This window comes from Mauremys mutica, chromosome 19 (assembly GCF_020497125.1).
Source record: "Mauremys mutica isolate MM-2020 ecotype Southern chromosome 19, ASM2049712v1, whole genome shotgun sequence".
Classification (NCBI taxonomy): Eukaryota; Metazoa; Chordata; order Testudines; family Geoemydidae; genus Mauremys; species Mauremys mutica.
The window spans coordinates 23,007,816-23,028,212 of NC_059090.1; the positions used below are offsets into that span (position 1 = coordinate 23,007,816).

A 20,397-nucleotide genomic window follows, 5' to 3' on the forward strand; every position below is an offset into this window, starting at 1 on the left:
GACGTACAATGGGGAAGTTAAACATAAAAACCTCGTTTTTCAGTAGTGTTTCGTATTTCAAAAATCAGAGGGGTAGCCGTGTTAGTCTGGATCTGTAAAAGCAGCAAAGAGTCCTGTGGCACCTTATAAACTAACAGACGTTTTGGAGAATGAGCTTTCGTGGGTGAATACCCACTTCGTCGGATGCATGTAGTGGAAATCTCCAGGGGCAGGTATATATATGCTACTTGCCTCAATGCTATTTTGTCCTAGTGGTCAGCACATATAATATTCATAGGATATGAAAAGATATGGCTCACCTATATTAGAGAACAGCAAAGTCTTACCTAGGTCTCCAAAATGTGCAGCCTCCATGTGACTTGGCTGCTTCTTAAGAGCAGCTGTCCGACTGCTAGAAAAAGAGTCCATGTTGGCGGAGATGGCATTAATTGCCACATGGCTTGGTCCTGCAGCCTCCAGCAAGGCATGATTTTTAGTGCTTCTTTGAGGGGAATGTACTGGTATTGCAGCTGGAATCAAGACAACAATGATTAAAAGAAAAAAACTTGCAACCTTTTCTACACCGTATCCCATGCTAAGTACCATGAGATGAGTTACAGTGTTAGCTCACCTGCATCCTTATTACAAAAACACCATTTGTAGTACTGCATGTCAGTCTCTGCTTAATAATCTGACCAGAGCAGGGGTACTAGAAATAAGTGGGTTCTCCATGCCAAAGATAAGATCACTTTAGCCTATGTATAGTGTTGCCCACTCTCCTTTATCACATTTGTTCAGCAGATAACAAGGACTCTATGTTTAAGTTTACACAAAGAACGTTAACCCCACGAGTCTGCCTGCCTCATGTATGAGAACTATCATAGCAGTCTTACACTTTTTCAATAAATGACAGAACATCAGCAGCAGCCCCATTCAGGACAAACAGATCAATTTCCACTTCTTTTTTGGAAACCTTTTAATGTGGTCAGAGAAAATATCCAATGCTCTGAAACCATCTGTGAACTTTAATAGGTACATTTAATCTTTCCAGAATAATTTTATCTTTGCTTACCACTAGAGAAAACAAGCTAGCAGAATAAGCACCGATGAGCAAAGAAAATAATTAAAAGCTCACTGAAGCTGAGACTATAAGTGCTAATACATAAATCTGTTGCAGCAGCATTAGGATAAGGATCATACTGGCTGCTTGAATTTGAAGAGAAATGAGAGGGAGGCTAGTTTCCTCACAAGAAAACAGGAGACAACATTATGCCAATATTCATTTTAGAGACTTCTGGGATATTAAGTATGAATAGGATGCCAGGCAAAGAGATCCATCCCACCCAACCTTATTACACTATTACATAACAATGGATTTTACTGATGTGTCAAGGAAACTTGTTTCAATGGCTTTAATTCTTCACACCTCTTTCATATTTGCAATATCTAATGACACATACAGGCTGGGAATTAATACACTTACATGCCCACACAACAGGCACCTTAGAATTAATGATATGGTGAGCTGATCTCCTAACCTAAATATGACATCCTGGTTTGTTTTTATGGCCCTTTGCAGTTCATTAGATGCGACACTATAGGTTAGATTTGTTCACGTAATTATCAATTACCTGTTGAGGATTTGTGGTCTGTTTTCTATACTTTTAATCTATGGCTGTATGGTTTGTTTTGCTAAATTAGCTATGTAGAGAATACAATCTAATCTACAACTCTGGGTAAGTATAGTCTCCCTCTCCACTTGTTTGAATGTACATGACAATAAACATGAACACAGGCCTGATTCTGGCAAGTAGTCACTGGAAATTATTTGTAAGATATGTGGAGGTTTTCCTTGAATTGAAATATTTGGTACTGAAATTCTGCTTGCTATTCTCCAAGAAGCCTTTGGTATGTATTACAGACAGGAATGGGAAAACACATGTTCTTCCAAGCCTGTGGGAAGCAGCTAGTTGCTTGGCTGACCACAGCAATTGAAGATTACTTGCTGGAGGACACTGTGTAGAAAAAGAGACCCATCTGATAATGGTATAACCTTTCTGATTTAGATTTAAGGCTCCTAACTTTATTATAAGCAGAATTTAAGTTTAATAAAACTCCAGGGATGAAACACCTATTCTAAAACTTCTAGATAGTGTTAAATCTCTAACCTCATATGATGCAGATCACTGAAGAGTGCTCTGCCAAACAAGGAAGCTGCTCCCATTTTGCTCAACATCTGCAGTTCTTGTTCTGTAATAAACTGAATTGTATTTGAAGTTTTATTTTACTTTACACAGTGGCCATGTCCTAGCCTTTCCTTAGCAATCTGCTTGAACTAATAAGTTGTCATGACTAATAACTGCTACCTTGGTTAGGATGACTTTGCTTCTTGTACTGCTTCAAAGATAAATCAACATGCTCAAAGATGCTTGTACACTTTACTTAAAGCCCAGGTAACACTTTATAAAGTACTGAAATAAAGTTATATTTGAGGCACATAAAAGCAGTTTAATTATTGTAGCAATACTAAAGGGAAGCTGAACTAAAAAGTGAACATGTATAAAACTGAAAACAATGGACAAATTAGATGTGTTGTTTTCCCATGGCTTAACAGTGTGTTACCAACAAATCAAGGAAAATTTTCGACATTAAGTCATGTAACGACTACAAAATTTCTATACTATTTAGTGTAGTATTAGGGTAGCTGCTCTTTCTGAAAAAGATTTGGACCTCCACTCCACTGGTGTAAGTCTGAAGGCACTCCTGATTTCAACTGAGTTGCTCCATATTTACATTAGTAAAAGCAAAATCAGAACCTAGCCTCCTGTTCTGTAAGTTAGGCAATGCAGAGTCACATTATCAAAATTGCAAAATAAATTACATATCAGAAAAAGCTCCCAAAAACCTCAGAAAGCAAACTACTGCAGATAAGGAATAATCACTATTTGCAAGGTGATAATTTTGGAATAAAACCTAAGAAAGAATGACCAACTTTCCATGCTTCCGGACCTGGTAAGATGATAGTTATCAGGAAAGATTAGTTTTCAATTTACTATAGGCCACCTGGAGATAGATTAACTATTTACTTTCTTTAGTACAAGGTGTACTCCTCTTCAGTGATAAGGAAATGTACAACTGGTTACAAAAAATATGGCAGTGTAGTGGATCTTATTGTTTTTCCATAGAGTTCAGTAAATCTTGAGCTTACTTTTAATTGCTTTTACATCTGTGGTCTTCTCTTGTTCTTTGCCTTTCACTGTAAAATATAAAGGAAGGAGTAAAAAGCTATTTCAGGTTTGTGATGGCATGGACTGTTGAAGGAGAATATAAAAATCTCAAACTCAGGACTTGGTGGGTAATGAAATTAGCAAATAAGCACCTTTTTGTTTTAAAATATATTTGCTATTTTCAACTCTACACACACATCCAGTAGCTGGATGGGGATGTTAAGCTTTTTATACAAAACCTGGTAGTTCATTCTTAAAGATTAAATTTCACAAAAATTAAAACATTTGTATTATGTAATTTAATTTAGGCAACCTACAAGATTGGTTATCTGATTTCTTATTTAAAATAAATTCAAAATGTAAACTGTTTTCAAAACAAAATTAAAGGATGAACTAGTTGCATTTTAAAACAAAATATTGGCAGATGTTTTCAGTGAACCACACAGCACACAATTTTGGAAAATTTATATCCCCGCAGTATTATCTGAATACCAGTAGTGTGCCCAGTGTTGTATAGACATAAATGGAGTTTGTCCTTGCCCCTGACTTTACACAGCAGTATGCGATATCGAAATTTACAATAAGTATAATTCTGACAAAAACAATATTGCTCAAATATAAATAATACAGTGGTTGACTGAACTTGAAGCACAACAGATTTAAAGGAAAAATGTGAAGTTTTTAGGAAGAATCTGAAAGACGAGAATGAGGAAGTCCCAACGTAAGGAACAGTATAGAACAAAGCATAAAGACTGAAGGAGGACATGAAGATGACTGAAAAAATAATAAATTTATCAGTGATAATCAAAAAAAGTACACTGGCATATGTAAAAGGAAAGCCTAATCTCATAATACAGAAGTGCAGGGGGGGGAATAGGTTACTATTTTAGGATAATACCAATACAACCAAATAAACTGTTCTATGTAACATCATGACAGGCATTTTTGGCCACAGCTTGATTCTTTGTCAAAAGTTAAGACACATACATGTCTACCTACTTACCAATCCATTCATGACAAAACTAAAAAATACCAGCAAACATTTCCATTGGCTAAGAAAGCAAGTAATATGCTCAATTACCAAGGGACAATCTACACTCATTCCTATATTTGCTTTCTACAAGCAACTCTCTGTATAACTTTTCATGAGTGATGTACCCAAGTATTCGGATTCACCTTAATTTGGGTTATTGCTGATTAAAGTCATAAAATACATATAATGCTTAAAAACAAACTTTGTACTTGTGGATAATCTAAACATTATACCCAGATGTGCAGACACTTTTTTATTAACCTGTATATTATATAATTTAACATTAGCTTTAATAAAATTTTTAAATTTGGATTTTCGTTTGCTTCATCAATGAACAGGTGCAGATTACTTCTGTCTACTACACTTACACTAGTGACTACATTAGATCATGTAAAATTGATTTCATCTGAGATATTTATGATGACTCAAGTTTTAATTCATTACTGATTTTCAAGTTTGGCCAATACTGCCTTGGACCCAGGACCTCTAATGACCCTAAAGGACTTATCAGATCAAGTCCCTAAACTGTATATACACCTCTACCTCGATACAACGCTGTCCTCGGGAGCCAAAAAATCTTACCGCGTTACAGGTGAAACCATGTTATATCAAAATTGATTTGATCCACCGGAGTGCGCAGCCTGCCCCCCCGGAGCGCTGCTTTACCGCGTTATATCCAAATTCGTGTTATAACTGGTGGCATTATAAAAGGGTAGAGGTGTACTTAAATTAGTGTGAGAGTGGGACCACTTGTCTAAAACTTCAAGGTTTTGAGAATTATTCCAACTCCTGACACCTGCACTCCCTAACCTCAAAAAAATACACATTTAGAAGATGTAACTTTCAATGACAAAAAGCAATATGTACATGACTCCCAAAAACTCTATCATTACATATCCTGGAGAGCAAAAGAGAACTTATTTATGGATGATTTATCTTTAGATTCAAAGAACTGGGACACAAACAATAACAGAAGCCTTGATACTGAACATTAGACCACAGAGGAGTTTTTTTTTTAATATATATAATTTTTTTTAAATATCTAAGATCATTAGTAAATGAACTAAATAGATCACAATTTCACAAGTATATCTGCACTTTTCTTGCTGTGTCATGTTATGTATCTTGCTGCGCATTTGCAAATATAGAATCTTACAAGGGACCAGAGATAAAAAGGTAATTTAGCAAGCCAAAAGTCTTACATATTAACAAAGTGCACTGTGTTTGAGCAATGGCTTGCCCCATAGAAGACAGCAAAAAAAGGGCAATGTGTCCACAGCCTATTTGCTCCAAGATGCATTTCTGCTTCACGTTTTCTTTCAACTGGTAGCTTTAAAGGCCTGTCCTCAAAACAGTCTCTGACCAATTTACTAGACAGAAGGTGCTATTGAGCTTTGAAATGGTAGTTGCAACTTCCTGCATTCCCAAGATCAAGCACTTTGCACCACTGCAAAAAACACAAGTAGTAATCACTTACGCTTTGTGCATGCATCCCATTCACAAACGTTGCATGCTACACATGTTGCACAGTAGGAAAATTCACAAGCTCTTACGCAAAAATAATCTCAAAGTTAGTTGTGGTGGTAACAGTGTAAAACAGGTGCATGTCAGAATTCCATTCTTCAGTCCTTTGTGGCCCTATTCAGCAAGGGACCCCGTCAATTAAGAATGGCAAACCTCAGTCTCCCTTTCCACTATTGAGGAACAAGAAACATTCTACAGAGGTACAATACCAAGAACATGATTGTCGTTAGATTTCTGAACAGCAATCTTAACAGAATTATTTGGTGACTAAAGCTATATTTGATCTCTTTAGCAAAGCAAAAGAGGTCAATCTACCAGCAGAGACGGAACCACTCATGACTGAAATGAAAGCCTCTCATGCCAAAGGCAGAAAAACCTGCATTTTACACTACTGTAAGGACCCTGTGCATTTGCTAAGATATGTTAGAGCTCTGATGGTTATATTTAAGCATCCACTTAGGGGGCCATATCTTGCCACTGATGTATAGACAGAGCTCACCACTGCCTTTTAATTTTTAAGCTTAACCAAGAAACAAACAAACAAAGTGCTGACTTGAGTTTATTTAGATGGAATGAATAATTTACCCACCCCCCCGCCCCGATTATGGTGATTTAAAAAAAAACAAATACCTAGAAACTTAGTGCATCTTCACTTAAGATACCATCACCAATTTTAATTTGGCCCCTGCATCCATACATGGGACAACGGCATTGTCCTAGGAAGGGTGATCACTATCTGCAGAATACAAAAACCCTAGATGAAGAAAAGGAACCTGTATTCTGCTTCACCTACAGCACATGCAAGGTCAGCTTCCTCATCTATTCAAGTCATTTCTTCACATATTTACTTCCTGCAGTTTGCATTACTGCCCAAAAGAGTATTCAGTTTCTAACAACACAGTACTATTAATTGAAGTGTATGGCAAATTTGTAGGAATTCAGAGACCTCACAGAGCACCGGATGTGAAGGTCAATCATGTCTCCTCCTCCCCATGCCCTGATATAACTCACAGACAGTATTATCTAAATAATCTAACATTTGGATATTTGCACATCCATCACCTGACGCTTTATTACAAACTTGACTTATCAGCATAGTGAAGATATATATGCTTTGTTTGTGTTGGATGACAGGTTTGACAGATGCTTTCTATCAAACTGTGAACTTTGTATAGATGATTCCTATGTAATTGATATGGTTAGCTAGAAAAAAAGATTGGTTTAAATCTAGGTGGTACACTTTCTAGTATATATTAGCATTCTACCATGGAATTTAAAACATGTTTTGGTATTTATGGTGAACATTTTAGGTTGTATGCTGTTTGGGGCAGGAACTGTCTCTCTATGTTTGCAAAGTGCCTACAAAATAAGTACTGTAGGGAGATATTTTAGTCAAAAAAATCTGCATCTTACGGCTGTAAAAAAATTATTTTTGTCAATTACAAAAAAAAACAACTCTAAAGATCAATTAGGCAAAAAATTATGAAGTCACCAAAATATTTATGACTCAGAGTTAAAAATGAAAGTGATATTGAAAACATGCTTGTAACTTCCAGTTCCATCTAAATAAATATTTAAGTGCATAAGCTACCAGTGAAAACTTCTTTGGCCTCTACAGGCTGAAAAGATTACTTACAAATAGCTCATTCATGGAACACTGGCCTTGAAAATCTTCCAAGTACAATCTATACAAACTATAACTACTAGAATCAAGTCTTTACATGGCAAAATATGAGCACATTTTAAAAAAGCTCTTACCCCAATTTAAATATTTTAAATATTTTAGAGAGGCATTTCAATCCCCAGTTATATAATTGTTCTGCACAATAGTCAATGCAGCATAATCAGTCTGACAGCCATTAGAATGGGAAGTATAAATGATGCAGACCCATGAATTGGCAACTCAGCATTTTACATTTATATTAGAGGTTAGCACTTTCATTTTGGAATAGAGTAATTCAAACCTTGATTAAGCAACTTGGGATTCTTGTTTTCCACTTTTTTTTTTATGTAGACCCTCAATTTATACGTGACTGTAGACATTAAAATATTTAAGATGACTAGGTTTTACATAGATTATTGAACATTATTGTCCAGATGAAAATTGTCTGGGAAAGTCAGCACATATCCCATCTAGCTCAGTAATTTTTAACATATGTAATTTGTTACACTGCATCAGAATAGCATCATTCTCAATACCTGATGGATCAAGTCTGGTCTCAGTTACCTCTAGTGACAGCGATTACTCAGTTTCCCTTGTCTTCCATTGTCTAATTGCTTTAGCTAAAGACTGTTAATTGTTCTTCCATGCCAACTGTAATATGACATAGTTCAAATTGTCCCTACTTAAGTGACGACATGGGATGCTTAAGTATTCTAGTATCACTGTCAGCAACAAGCAGAACAAATTTACAAAGCAATAGTTACAGATACAGGAATGATAGTACATGCATATAGGCTATGTTTCAAGGAGTAAAATATCACTACAAGAATTCTGCTTTCACCCTGTTGCAGCCAATCTAGGTGGTATCATATCATGTGCTTAAAGCTAATTCTGAACAACAACAATAGCCATGTACATTAGGAGTTACAGGTCTGATAGAATTTCCACTAACAGCCTTCATTTTCAGAGGACTAAGAGTCAGGCTGGTGCAGCCTGCCATACGAGGTCTAAGAATTTTAATATATTTAGTGAGAAAAATCAATTTGCCAAGAAAGATGAGCAAATGTAAGCTGTCTTGTATCATTTTATATGTGCATCAGTTAACCATTCTTCTTACATCATGGCAGGAGTGTTTATATTATTTCTAAGATAACAGATGGGTGTGTAATTTGGCCTTGAATATCCTCACTAATGAGAATTTCCTAACCTTCTATAACCTCCTTTGGCTGCTGGTTCAGATGCCTAACAAATCTTATAGTTACTTTTTTTCCTTCTACTATTCAACCCTAAATTTCCCTAGCCCCTTGCCTTATGACCCACCTTCATCAACTAAAGATGTAGTTTATTATTTCCCCATGTATAAGAGCTCTAGATATTTATAGACAGTTCTCTCCTTCCTCAGTTTTCACCAAATACACCCAGTTCTCTTCATCTTTCCCAACTTTGTCTCTCATAAAAATACTATAGCAATTTGCTCCAACTATATTGATTTTGGACACAGTACCTTGGTTTTTAAATGAGGATGGTGGGGGTTATTCAAAACCTTTTGTTTGTTTTCTCCAACACCTCCAATTTACACCTTCCCTAAAATGCAGTATCCAAAACTGAAAGCAGCTCTCTCAGGCCTAATCAGTTCTCAGGGCAGCAGACCAACAATCTTCCTTGTGTTATATGTAAGGCTACGTTTTTACTCACGGGTATTTTTAGTAAAAGACATGGACAGGTCACAGGCAGCAAACAAAAATTCAAGGCCCACGATCTGCACTATATACCCCTGACTAAATCTTGGGGAGTGGTCAGGGGTGCCGCAGGTGCTCGTGGGGTGCCACAGGTGCTTGAGGCGGGGCCCCGGGGAAGCTGTGGGTGCTCGGGGCTGGTGCTGGGGGGAGACCCCTGCTGGTGCGGATGGGGTGAGGCGGGGTTTGGCGGGACTGGCAGGCTCCTTAACTGGCTCCTTGCTGCTCCCTGGAAGTGATGACATGTCCCTTCCTCGGCTCCTAGCTCCGCACGCTGCCCCTGCCCCAAGTGCTGGCTCCACAGCTCCCATTGGCCAGGAACCACAGCCAATGGGAGTTGTGGGGGCAGTATCTGTGGGCGGAAGCAGTACGCAGAGCTAGGAGCTGAGGGAGGGACATGTCACCACTTCTGGGGGAGTCCCCCAAGGTAAGCACCACCAAGAGCCCTCACCCCCTCCCGTGCCCCAACTCCCAGCCCTGAGCCCCCTCCCACACCCAAACTCCTGCTGCTGGGGGGAGGGCAGGAGCCTGAGCCCTGGGCCAGCCACACCGGCTGCTGAAGTTGCGGTGGTCCTGGAAAGTCGCACAATCCATGACTTCTGTGACAAACTCACAGCCTTAGTTATATTTCTATTAATGCAACCTAGAAGAACTGGGTTTTGTTTGTTTGCACTATCACATTTAGTTTCAGCCACTTCTGCTAAAACCAATAATCTCAGATCCCTTTAGTCATAGTACTACCAAAATCGGTATCCCTCTATTTTATATTTGACTATTCCTTCCTATGAGAATCTCTCTGCATTTGTCTTTATAATAATAATAATATATGGAGATATACCTATCTCATAGAACTGGAAGGGACCCTGAAAGGTCATTGAGTCCAGCCCCCTGTCTTCACTAGCAGGACCAAGTACTGATCTTTTGCCCCAGATCCCTAAGTGGCCCCCTCAAGGATTGAACTCACAACCCTGGGTTTAGCAGACCAATGCTCAAACCACTGAGCTGTCCATCGATGGATTTCACTTTGTTTCCATACCAGTTTATCAAGACAGAGTACCTGTTCCACAATTCCCTTTATTGTCTACTCTGGGGAAGGTTATTTCACACAAGAGCCTACATAAAAATAACGGCATACAAAAATACTTCAGTGTACAGAGTTGAAGAACATTTTGTATCTGACCATTAGTTCACAGCTGGATCTATATTAGGATTTCATGCTGCTGCCCATCACTATGGTATCTGAGCACCTTCCACGTAATAACTGATGACAACAGCAAAGTCTGTGGTGGACTTCATGGCATCTCTGAAACCTCTCCCATGAAAAGTGGGGGGTTAAAACTGTTTTTCCAGGACTACTGCATTAATCCCCACACATAAGAGAATTAGTGCTGCTACTTTGGCCTTGAAATCCTGTAATAACGTGTAAAGTACTTCCAGTCATATGTGAAAAATATGAGCCTGGCCAATGAACACTCCTATCTAACCTTATAAAATCTTCTCACTCTCTCAAAACAAAAAATGCAGTTTGGATCCATTTTTCCATAACAAGACACTTTACAAGAGACTCATATCAGCCACTTAACTGTTGTAGAAGCTCTTGAAGGAATGATAGTTTTACTACTTGAACTACGGTATTATCACAGGTTGACAAGGTTGCCTAACACAATAAAACACCTGGATTACCCTTCAAATGTGGAAGTGATTTCCATTTTAAAAAAACATCAAGCCTGTGCAAATGAGAGGTATTGTTATACAACATTAATTTTCTAATGATTCAGACCACTAATACCAACAGGATTATTTCGTTTTCAAAGAACAAGGAAGCAGTAAGACTATAAAATCGACTTGAACAATGTCAAACATATTTGGCTTTAAAATCTTATATTTTAAATCATATTGTTACCTTTTTCTATTAGTCATTTTCAGTTATTATCCATATACCCCCATTTTCTGTGTCAAATACTGGACACACTTACTGACTAATCAACCATAATCAGAAGAATAGTTAAACATGGAAGACTCTGCTGACTGAAAAATAGCCTGTTAAAGAAAGCTGTTGAACACCAGGAATTCTAGGAAGTATCTACTGAGCTCCCATAGGACTCGAGTTCTTGGCAGCTTTCAGGATCAGACTTTAGTCCCCAAACACTAATAGCATGCTGAAAATATTTTTCCCTAATCAAAATGTGAGCACCTCTGATTGTACATTTTTAATTGAAAGTACAACAGATTTACTCCAGGTAAAAGTAAGGTTCTACTATTTGTTTTAAAGGGATTCATCTTTTGTAAATGAAATTAAATAGACTAGCTCAAACTGTAAAACCCAGAATGCATGTCATTTATTTCGAGTAATGAAAATAATGGATAGTTTCTTTACCTCATTTTCTTAACACAGGAAGGCTTAGTTACATTTCTTGAGGGATGTAACTTCTCTAGAGACTGATTATGAAGTGAGGAATTTAGCACCCATATGTTAAAAAAAACAAAACACCCTCTATGTTTCAATTGACTGCTTTTAGACCAATTCAGCAACAAAATCTAAACCAGCAGTTCTCAAACTGTGGGTTGGAACCACAAAGTGGGTCGGAACCACAAAGTGAGTTGCGACCTGTTTTAATGGGGTTGCCAGGGTTGGCTTGGACTTGCTGTGGCCCGGAGCCAAAGCCCAAGGGCTTCAACCCTGGGCAGCAAGGGTTGAGGTTGCACCCTGCCAGTCTTGGACTAAAGCCCTTGGCCTTCCACCTTGGCCCCCACACCCACAGTGGTGGGGCTTGGGCTTTGCCCCTCCCACCCAGGGCAGCAGGGCTCAGGCTTGGGTTCCCCCACCTGGGGTCATGTAGTAATTTTTGTTGTCAGAAGTGGGTCACAGTGCAATGAAGTTTGAGAACCCCTGATCTAAACCATTAACTGAATGATTACCTGTATTCATTGCACAAAAAGAGGAATCAGGAAAATAGGATACTTAAAATATTAATATCTTGAGTTATGCTACATAACTTTTGAATAATAAGCTCGTTGGGACAAGGACTGTATCATCTGTGCTTCTGTCCAGCTTTTAGCACAATGGGTGCTTGGGGCTTTAGGATACTATCACAATACAAATAGCTAATACGCTGTGTTTTACTATATCATGCAAGTGTTATTTTAATTTGGTAAAATTTAACAAGATGGAGTGGGTTAATGCAAAATTTTATTTGTAGTAGTCTACCTAAAGAGGAAACAAGAAGTATGCAACATGTAATAGTTATCTGTTTTACAGCTGTTAAACCATGCTTTCCTTAAGAGAATGCAAACTCTGACCTTGCTAGTTACAACTATTTTGAGAAACATCCCAATGAATGAAGCTGCATCACCAAGATTTCAAACCAGGATCTATTTCACAATTTGCTTAGATTTCCTGAGGTCACAGAAAGATCCTTGTTACAAGGCAAGGAGAAACTGCAGCAGACATCTCACTCTGAGATACAGCAGCCAGGATAAAACAAAGGAGTTTAAACCCATCATAACACCCCCAAACCAGGCCTTTTTTTTATTTTGGTGGGGTGAAGCGTGGGAAGGAGTCAGGGTTATTTACTGAAAGCAGAGCTGACAGGTCCTGCTCATTTGGAGCGAGATTCAGTCATTTCAGATTATTTTTAGACTCCCTTGTTCGAGGATTGTTTGCACTACATGCTTCAATAAAATGCTTAATAGTTTTGAAGTCTTCATCAAAGACATCATCATTTCTTGGACATCCCTGAAAACATGCAAGGGGAAGCACTTATCGACAGCAGAGAAGGGGAGAGAAAATGGGTGTCCAGAGGGGAAAGAATGTGCAGACCCCTGGCAGGCTGGCTCTAAGGGGGAAAGGGGTGGGGGGAGGCTCCTACAATCCCCTGTCCAAGGTCCTGCCTCCTCCTCTGTACCCCAGAGGGCTAAAAGGTCTGGGTCCCACACCTCAGCCTCTCTATGTGCCCCCAAGAAAGAGCAGTTCCCTCCCTGTCACCTACAGCCGCCCATATCCCCAAGCCTCCTGCCCCCCATGTTCCCGCCCCCTACCGTTCCCTCTCCTCAGGCCTCCTGCCCCTCAATGTCCCCTCCCCAGCCCTCCTGCCCCCATGTTATGTTGCCTCCCCCCAGCCTCTCCCTCCTCAGGCCGGCTGCCCCCCGCGGCCCCGCCTTCCCCGCAGCCTCCATCCCCATGGCCCTGCTGCCCCTCACCTTTCCGCCTGAAGAAGGACATGGTGCCGGGGCGGGGAGGGGGGAGAACAGCGGGCCGGGCTCCCTATGAATGAGACTCCTTCCTCCTCCTGCCGGCTCCTCTCCCTCCGCCTCTTCCTCCCGCGGAGCAGCCAGCAGCCGCCATATTGTCAACAACCGCCACCGCCAAGCTCCCTCTTCCGGGGGGAACGGAGGCGAGAGGAGAGCGGAGCTCCTGAGGCATCACGGGAAACAGCGGCGCGGCAGTACCCGCGGCCTCTTGCCTTCCCCCAAGATGGCTGCCCGGGCGTCAGGCCGCCATGCTAAGTACGGGAAGCCGCTTAGATAAGGGCAAAGGGACCCAGAGCTGGTAGCCATCTTGGATGATGGCAAAATGCCCCAGGCTAGGCTAGGGCAGGCACCCATTTTGGATAAGGGCAGAAGGCGCCAGAGAGAGCTAGGCCCATTCAGCCATCTTGGATAAGGGCAGAAGGCGCCAGACCCGGGAAATTGGGGCTTGCTTAGTCCTCATGTTAAAGGCTGGGGGCAGGGAAGGAAAAATGTCAGTTTCTGCTGTGGGGCTAACTCCGCCTTTGTGATGTCGCATTTGCCTGGCTGTGGTGTGATGTCATCAGGCTTTGAGGTAACAGCATCATGCTGCGTGAGGGCATCCTGGTGCCATGATGTAATGTCCCATTGGGTCAAAATGTCATCATGCCGAGATGTGATGTCATCGCGCTGTATTATAACAGCATCACTGCTCTCAAAACACCACTGACACGGGTCACGGTGCCATGTCAACACATCATCACGGCCATGTACGGTTGCCAATTGTGGTTGGACATATTAATCACATGACATCATAGTTACTTAAAGATAAATCTTTATATCCTGGAGACTCCAGGACAATCCTAGAGGGCTGGCAACCCTACTGCCATGTGCCATCTCAGTGGATCAAATCCTTGTTCTTGCTACATGTCACCATCACACTGAAGTAGCGTCATTGTGGCACTCACAGTGCTTCCATGCTGTGTCAAAATGTCATCAGAGCACAACGTAGCTTCATCATTTTGTCTCAAAACACCCACATACTGGTGTCGTATAGCCAGCAAAAGTTCCCGCCCTACCTAGTCTTAGCCAGAACTTAGAGATACTTTGACTTGTGACATTAGGTCGCACAGACTGTGTCAGTTAGTAAGGGTTCATCTGTCTCCAGAACCCTCTTTGTATTCAGACAAGCAAATCTTATTTCTTCTCTACCACAAAGGACATTAGAGTTATGACACAACATTGCCATGATTATTTCTAAAGAGTTGTATAGGTAACAAGTCCTTTACAAACAGTTGAGACAACAGAATTAAATTCTCTGCCCTGAGAAGTATAGAATCTAATTCTGACAGCACGGGAACATAAAAATTGCCATTCTGGATCAAATCAATTGTCCATCTATCTCAACAGATTCTTTCTGACAGTGGCTTGTATCAGTTGCTTCAGAGGAAAGTGTAAAACCCCCATAATGGACAATTATGGAATAGCCTGTCTCTGGATAAGATTCTGCCAAGCCCCCGATGTAGGTGTAATAGTAGCTTCTGGATTCAGTTGATGCTAATATCTTTCACCAAGATTGCAACACTATCCTTGCAAAGTACCCATCCTGCAAAGACATATGTACTTAGTTTAACACACTACAAGTAGTCCCAGTTAGTCTAATGAGACTATTTGCAGTGCAAAGAGTTAAGCACTATGTATGTGTTAGCAGGATTGCCGCCCAAGGTCTTACATCGTAACAAACCCTGAGGGTCAGTAGTCACTGCCTACAGTAGATACTATTGCATCTGGCTTGTGACCTGAAGTAGAATGTTTTTATTCAATGCAATACAAATATTGCAACACAAATAAAGTTTGCAGGCTCAAATGTCCATTATGGACATGGGAAAATCCTTAAGTAGAAGTTTGAAGGGTGGACCTTAGAAAAACCCAAACCTTTGTTTAATTGCATCATGCAGTCTCAGATATTACAAAAATCCTGCTTGAGATTTTTATAAATAATTAAAAAATCCTCAAATGAAAGGATATAATATACTATGGATGACAAGCACAATTAATGGGTAGTAGAATAATAATAAAATAATGATACTTTGTATTCCAAGAGTGCCCGGAAGAGTTTAAGGCTCTTTACAAACATTAACAAATACAACCCTGTGTGATAGCTTTGTAGTCTTATTGCAGTTCACTTCTACAGATGGGGAAACTGAGGCACAGATCAAGGAACTAGCTTCCTCAAGATCCCACAAGGTGAAAGATTCCCCTGAATCAGACCTTTTATAAAAAGCACACTTCATAATTGTGATGAGTGCCAGAAACCAGTTCAGTGCTATGCATATCAGTAACCCGGAGCAAGGAATATACCACAGGCTCAATCCCTCTAACGGCAGACCTCATCATTAGAAACAAGTGAGGACAAGCATTAGCTACAAGTTTTCCAGTATACAGCTCTTGACGCTGATTTCCTTTTAAGGCCCTTTACTTTACAGTGCACCTGTCCGATTTTTTCCAGGATCATCCTGATTTAGTTGGGGAGAACCTGCACTTTGGGAGCCCAGCTTGTAGGACATTACAAGCATCCAGAACTGTAAAACCATCATGATGTTGTAAAGATGCATGGGAGGAAGCTGTGATACTCTGTGATGTCACTACATCATGATATGCCAATGCAGTGTCATCACTCTGCAATGTAACTGTCCTGGTATCATGATGATGCTGAAGTTTGTCTCATCAGAAAAAACTGTCAGTGACCTAATTTCTGTGAGAGGGAGAACAATTTCTCTGTCATGCCACATCATGGGAACTGACCCTTCCTTAATGCCTGAGAGGCCTATTTTCAGCTACCCAGGAAACCTCACTACGAACCACCAGAGGGTGCTAGTCACCTTATATGAGAACTGCCAAAACATCTTTGCGCATCTTTGCAGTCTGGGACAGCCTTATGCAGCAGGACATGGTAGTGATTGTGCATGTGTATAGGGAAAACCTGCACAGAGAACCTCTGAGCAATCCTTGCTCCTTCTCCAAGGGCTTAAATTAAGAAGACACTAACCTGTGAACCCACATAATTATATCCATATGCTGAGGAGGAAGGTCTTTGGACAAAACATCCCTACAAACTGAAGCCTCTGGGAAGTCTTTCTCCCTGGGCCTGTGATGTAAATGAAAGTAATTTCCTAAGGCAGCTCTGACCTGAAACCTGCCCCAGGGACACTATTGCGTAACAAGACATCAGTTTCTGCCATGATCCAGTTTACTTGTTGTTTCTAGCTCTACTAGCTGGTTAACACTGCCTCCTGTACCCTGATCAGAGCGGCCTGAGATGACTACTCAGATTCAAACAACCGGTGCCGCTCGGGTAGCTGGCTAGTGGCTTTTGTCTGGTATGATTCCAAAGGTGAAGGATGAGTTTTTCCTGTAGTTCATGAAAAGCAATGTGACTTGTAACTGAAATGAAGGGACAGGGCAGGAGTGGCCTGAAAGTTTGACAGTAACAGCTTGATCTATCCATGGATTTTGGAAGCATCATTAGGATTTTGAACATTCTCTACAAAATGGTATATTCAAAATGACTCTGCAGAAGAGAAACACGGGTGTATCCAGCTTTTATTTTCAGAAAAATCAACGCCCCCTCCCCCAACCCAACCACTTTGTGATTTCTACCCTGCTTGCATTTTCAACTGCATGTAGAAAATTATCTGACATGAAGGTGGCAGTTTTCACACTCACAAAGGGAAGGTAAGTGACCATCTCCCAGTGACGTCCAATATAAGCTAGGAGGGTGGGTGCCAATTTTCTCAAGAGCCCAAGTGATTTAGGAGCATGGATCCAATTGAAATACAATAATGTGTGCCTCTAAATCACTTAGGCTTTAAAAAATGATTCCATTCTGCGTGGCTAATTGCCCTTTAAAAAGCTGCCCCTAAATCTCTATGGCCCCAATCCTATAAGTGAATCTGTGCAGCTGGACCCACGTGCTCTTGATTTCAATGGGATTCAGCATGGAAATAAGGGTCTGCCTGCTTGAATCCAACTGCAGCTTGGGGGCTTAAATGAAGCTACAAGTCTGCTGACGTGATATCTGACATTTTCCATTAATTTTCAGCTTTTCTCTCAGGTGGAACATGGAGCGAAAGATGAATGTTTATTTATCATTCTTTCCAGACACATATACGTTTAGTTTGCCATGTACTTAAAAAAATAACAACTAGTAACTGAAGGCAGGTGAAGAAATGTAAACAATCCTTTATGTTTAAGTCATATAATGATCCAGAGTCAGCTATTGAGAGAACTTTTTGCTAAACAAGGAAGTGTAAGATCCATTACCAAAAACTTGTTGGTAAGAGAAAGATAGGCCCAGTGTGGAACTGATATCCAATCCAGATATGTGCGTGCATCTGCTGTTATCACAGAGTTTTAATATTACTGTGGTAAAAACATTGCATGGCCTGAATGCTACACCTAAGTTCTTTAAGTAGGTGACATTAACAGTGTTCCATAGTTATTAGGAAAACTCACTCACTTGTGTTTTTTCCCAGGAAATCTTCCCCCTACTGACAGTAACAAGGAACTTCATCTACCAAAGTACATAAAGCATCACAGTTCGTTGGGGCCTGATCCTGCCAGCGCTTTACATGCACATATAACATTACTTACCGGAGTAGTGCCACGTAAGTTAATGGAACTACTCACATGAGTAAAATTACAGGTGGGGTTATAGGATGGGACACTTCAGACTGTCAATGGACTATTAATATTACTTGTAAAAAGGATCAAGTGTTTAGAAAATCTATTCTCCGCCACATACAAGGCACTACTTGGATAAAACAATCAATTATAATTATGCTGTATTTATATCTATAATGCCAAAGCTGTGCAACTAAAGGTTGAAGGTCACGGCCCCAAATGTCAGGACCAACAAAGCCTTACTCAGCATGGCACTAGTTTCCTTGATTCATGGGTGCAGTCCCACTGATCTACGCACTCGCAAACTGCCCCATCTTGCCGTGACTTTTCCTTTAGCCAACCAGAGCTAAGTGCAGCTTCCTCCAAACTCCACCAGAGTTACACCCAGTGCCAGGTACAGGGTGTCACTCCAAAGCACGATGCCTCCTTCTTTCTTGGGCTGAGCATGCTGCCTCCCTGGCATCCGCAGCCCCTGCCCACTTGAGAAGCAGGTCAGCCTGCTAGGTGCAGAGCATGGGCAAAACACCCTGCAGCCTCAGGTAGTCCTCAGCTCTCCTGGGCAATACAGCAAAGACTGTTTTTTGTTTAGAAAACACATGGACACAATAAGTAGGCTGACCAGACAGCAAGTGTGAAAAATCGGGACAGGGGCGAGGGGTTAATAGGAGCCTATATAAGAAAAAGCCCCAAATATCAGGACTGCCCCTATAAAATCGGGATATCTGGTCACCCTAACAATAAGAGCCCTGTAAAGTGATCCCTGGGGGTCTGGCAAACCTGAGGTTAACATTTCAGATCTGCTGTTTTCCAGAAATTCCAGGCTAAAGAAGGAAACAACAACATGGTACCTTAGAGCATCCAAGGCGCTTCATTCATTAAACCCTCTGCAATTATTGCTAATGAAGAACAGGGCAAAGCAGCAGAAGCCAGCAAGCCTTTTCCACATAGCAAGGGATGTCATTGGGTGGAGCATCAGGTAGGAAAAGCCTGGAATCACAAGGTCAAATCACAACACAATTGACTCTGGCTTTATCCTTCTGCGGAAGGGAAGTGTGGACCGTGGGATGGGGTTTTGGAGGAGATTCTGTGAAGACATTAAAGACCCCAGGGCCCTTTCAATTAGAGAAGGGCTTCGCCTTTCTGTCCTTGGCCAAAATTTCATCTGCCCTGCCTAGCACGTGCGTCGGCTGATATCCTCCACCCCAGAGGTGTGGATGCCTATGTATCTATAGGGTCTGATCCTACAAGTTGATGGTAGTGAAACCCCCATCAGAGGCAGGGGGAGTTGGGTGCACACAGCAGGCTTGCTTCATAAGTGCTGGAACTAGGGGGGCTGCCCCACCCACTGGCTTGAAGTGGCTTCCATTATATACAGGGTTTACAATTTGCTTCAATGGCTCTCAGCACCCCAACTTGCCAAGTGCTTTGGGCTGGCACCTGCAGAGCCATTCCTGCTAGAGGTGGATTGGACTGCGAGGGCTAGAAAACTAGAAAACGCACTGGCACCTGCCCACCGCCATGGGCTCGTCAGCAAGGCCAAGCCGGGCATGCCTGGGGCACAGGGCGATGGCCAGAAGATGGTGTGCCTGGGTCTGGGGCCCGGCAGAGTCCGATGTATTTGGAAGGGGAAGCGGGCGCTGCCGGGCCGGCGGAGCGGGTGGCGGCCCCCTGGGGGTGTGGGCTGCAGATGGGGCAGCCCAAGGCAAAGCGCAGCCCTGGCACAGAACTTCCTGCCCTGGCAAAGAGACTGGCACGCGCCCTCCTGTGTGCGCCTCCTCCCCAGGGGCGCTCGGGTAGGGGGGACCCCCCCCCGTTCAAAGGTCAGGGCCCCTCCCTGGATGTGCGGCTTCCTCCCACCCCTGACGGTTAAGGAGGCAGCTGCGCTGCGAGGCCGGGCAGGGCTGCTGCGTTTGGCACGGGCCCCCGGTGGCTTTCCCGTCCTGGCGCGCTCCTGCCTCCCCGCCTGGCACCACGCCCTGCGCCTGACCTGCAAACGCCCGGGCGGCGGGGAAAGCCCCACGGGGTGGGCCGGGGGGAGCCGGCCGCCCCGTGACTAACCCCCCTCCCTTCCCTTCCGTCTGCAGCCCGCCCCACCCCGGCCTCCCCCGCGGCGGGCAGAGCCGGCGCTGCGCCTTTGCGCACGGGCGCATCTCCCCCCGGGAGGGCTGGGGGTGCAGCCCGGGAGCGCGGGGAGCCAAGGGGGCTCCGCCCCCCCCAGCCCCTTCTCCCACCGCCACGTGACGGGGCTGGGCCCGAGGAGACGCCCACCGCTGTGGGTGGGAGGGGACCGGGACACCTGCCCGTGCCAGCCGCCGGCCGAGCAGC

At 42.3% G+C, this 20,397-nt stretch overlaps 1 protein-coding gene across 4 annotated transcripts in view; it reads right to left on the reverse strand.

The window, feature by feature from the left end:
• Positions 1-13,748, reverse strand: part of AKAP10 (A-kinase anchoring protein 10) — a 48,606-nt gene extending 34,858 nt beyond the window's left edge. For 2 of the 4 annotated variants that reach the window (XM_044993879.1, XM_044993878.1), the window contains exons 1-3: positions 13,363-13,747; positions 3,188-3,235; positions 327-509 (exon numbers count right to left, since the gene is read on the reverse strand). In XM_044993879.1, the coding sequence (XP_044849814.1) occupies positions 327-509; positions 3,188-3,235; positions 13,363-13,384 (253 nt within the window). In that variant the 5' untranslated portion in view covers positions 13,385-13,747. Of the gene's footprint in view, positions 1-326; positions 510-2,147; positions 2,240-3,187; positions 3,236-13,362 lie in introns of all 4 variants that reach the window. The other 2 variants (XM_044993880.1, XM_044993881.1) reach the window with 2 other exon arrangements.
• Positions 13,749-20,397: the final 6,649 nt, after the last annotated feature.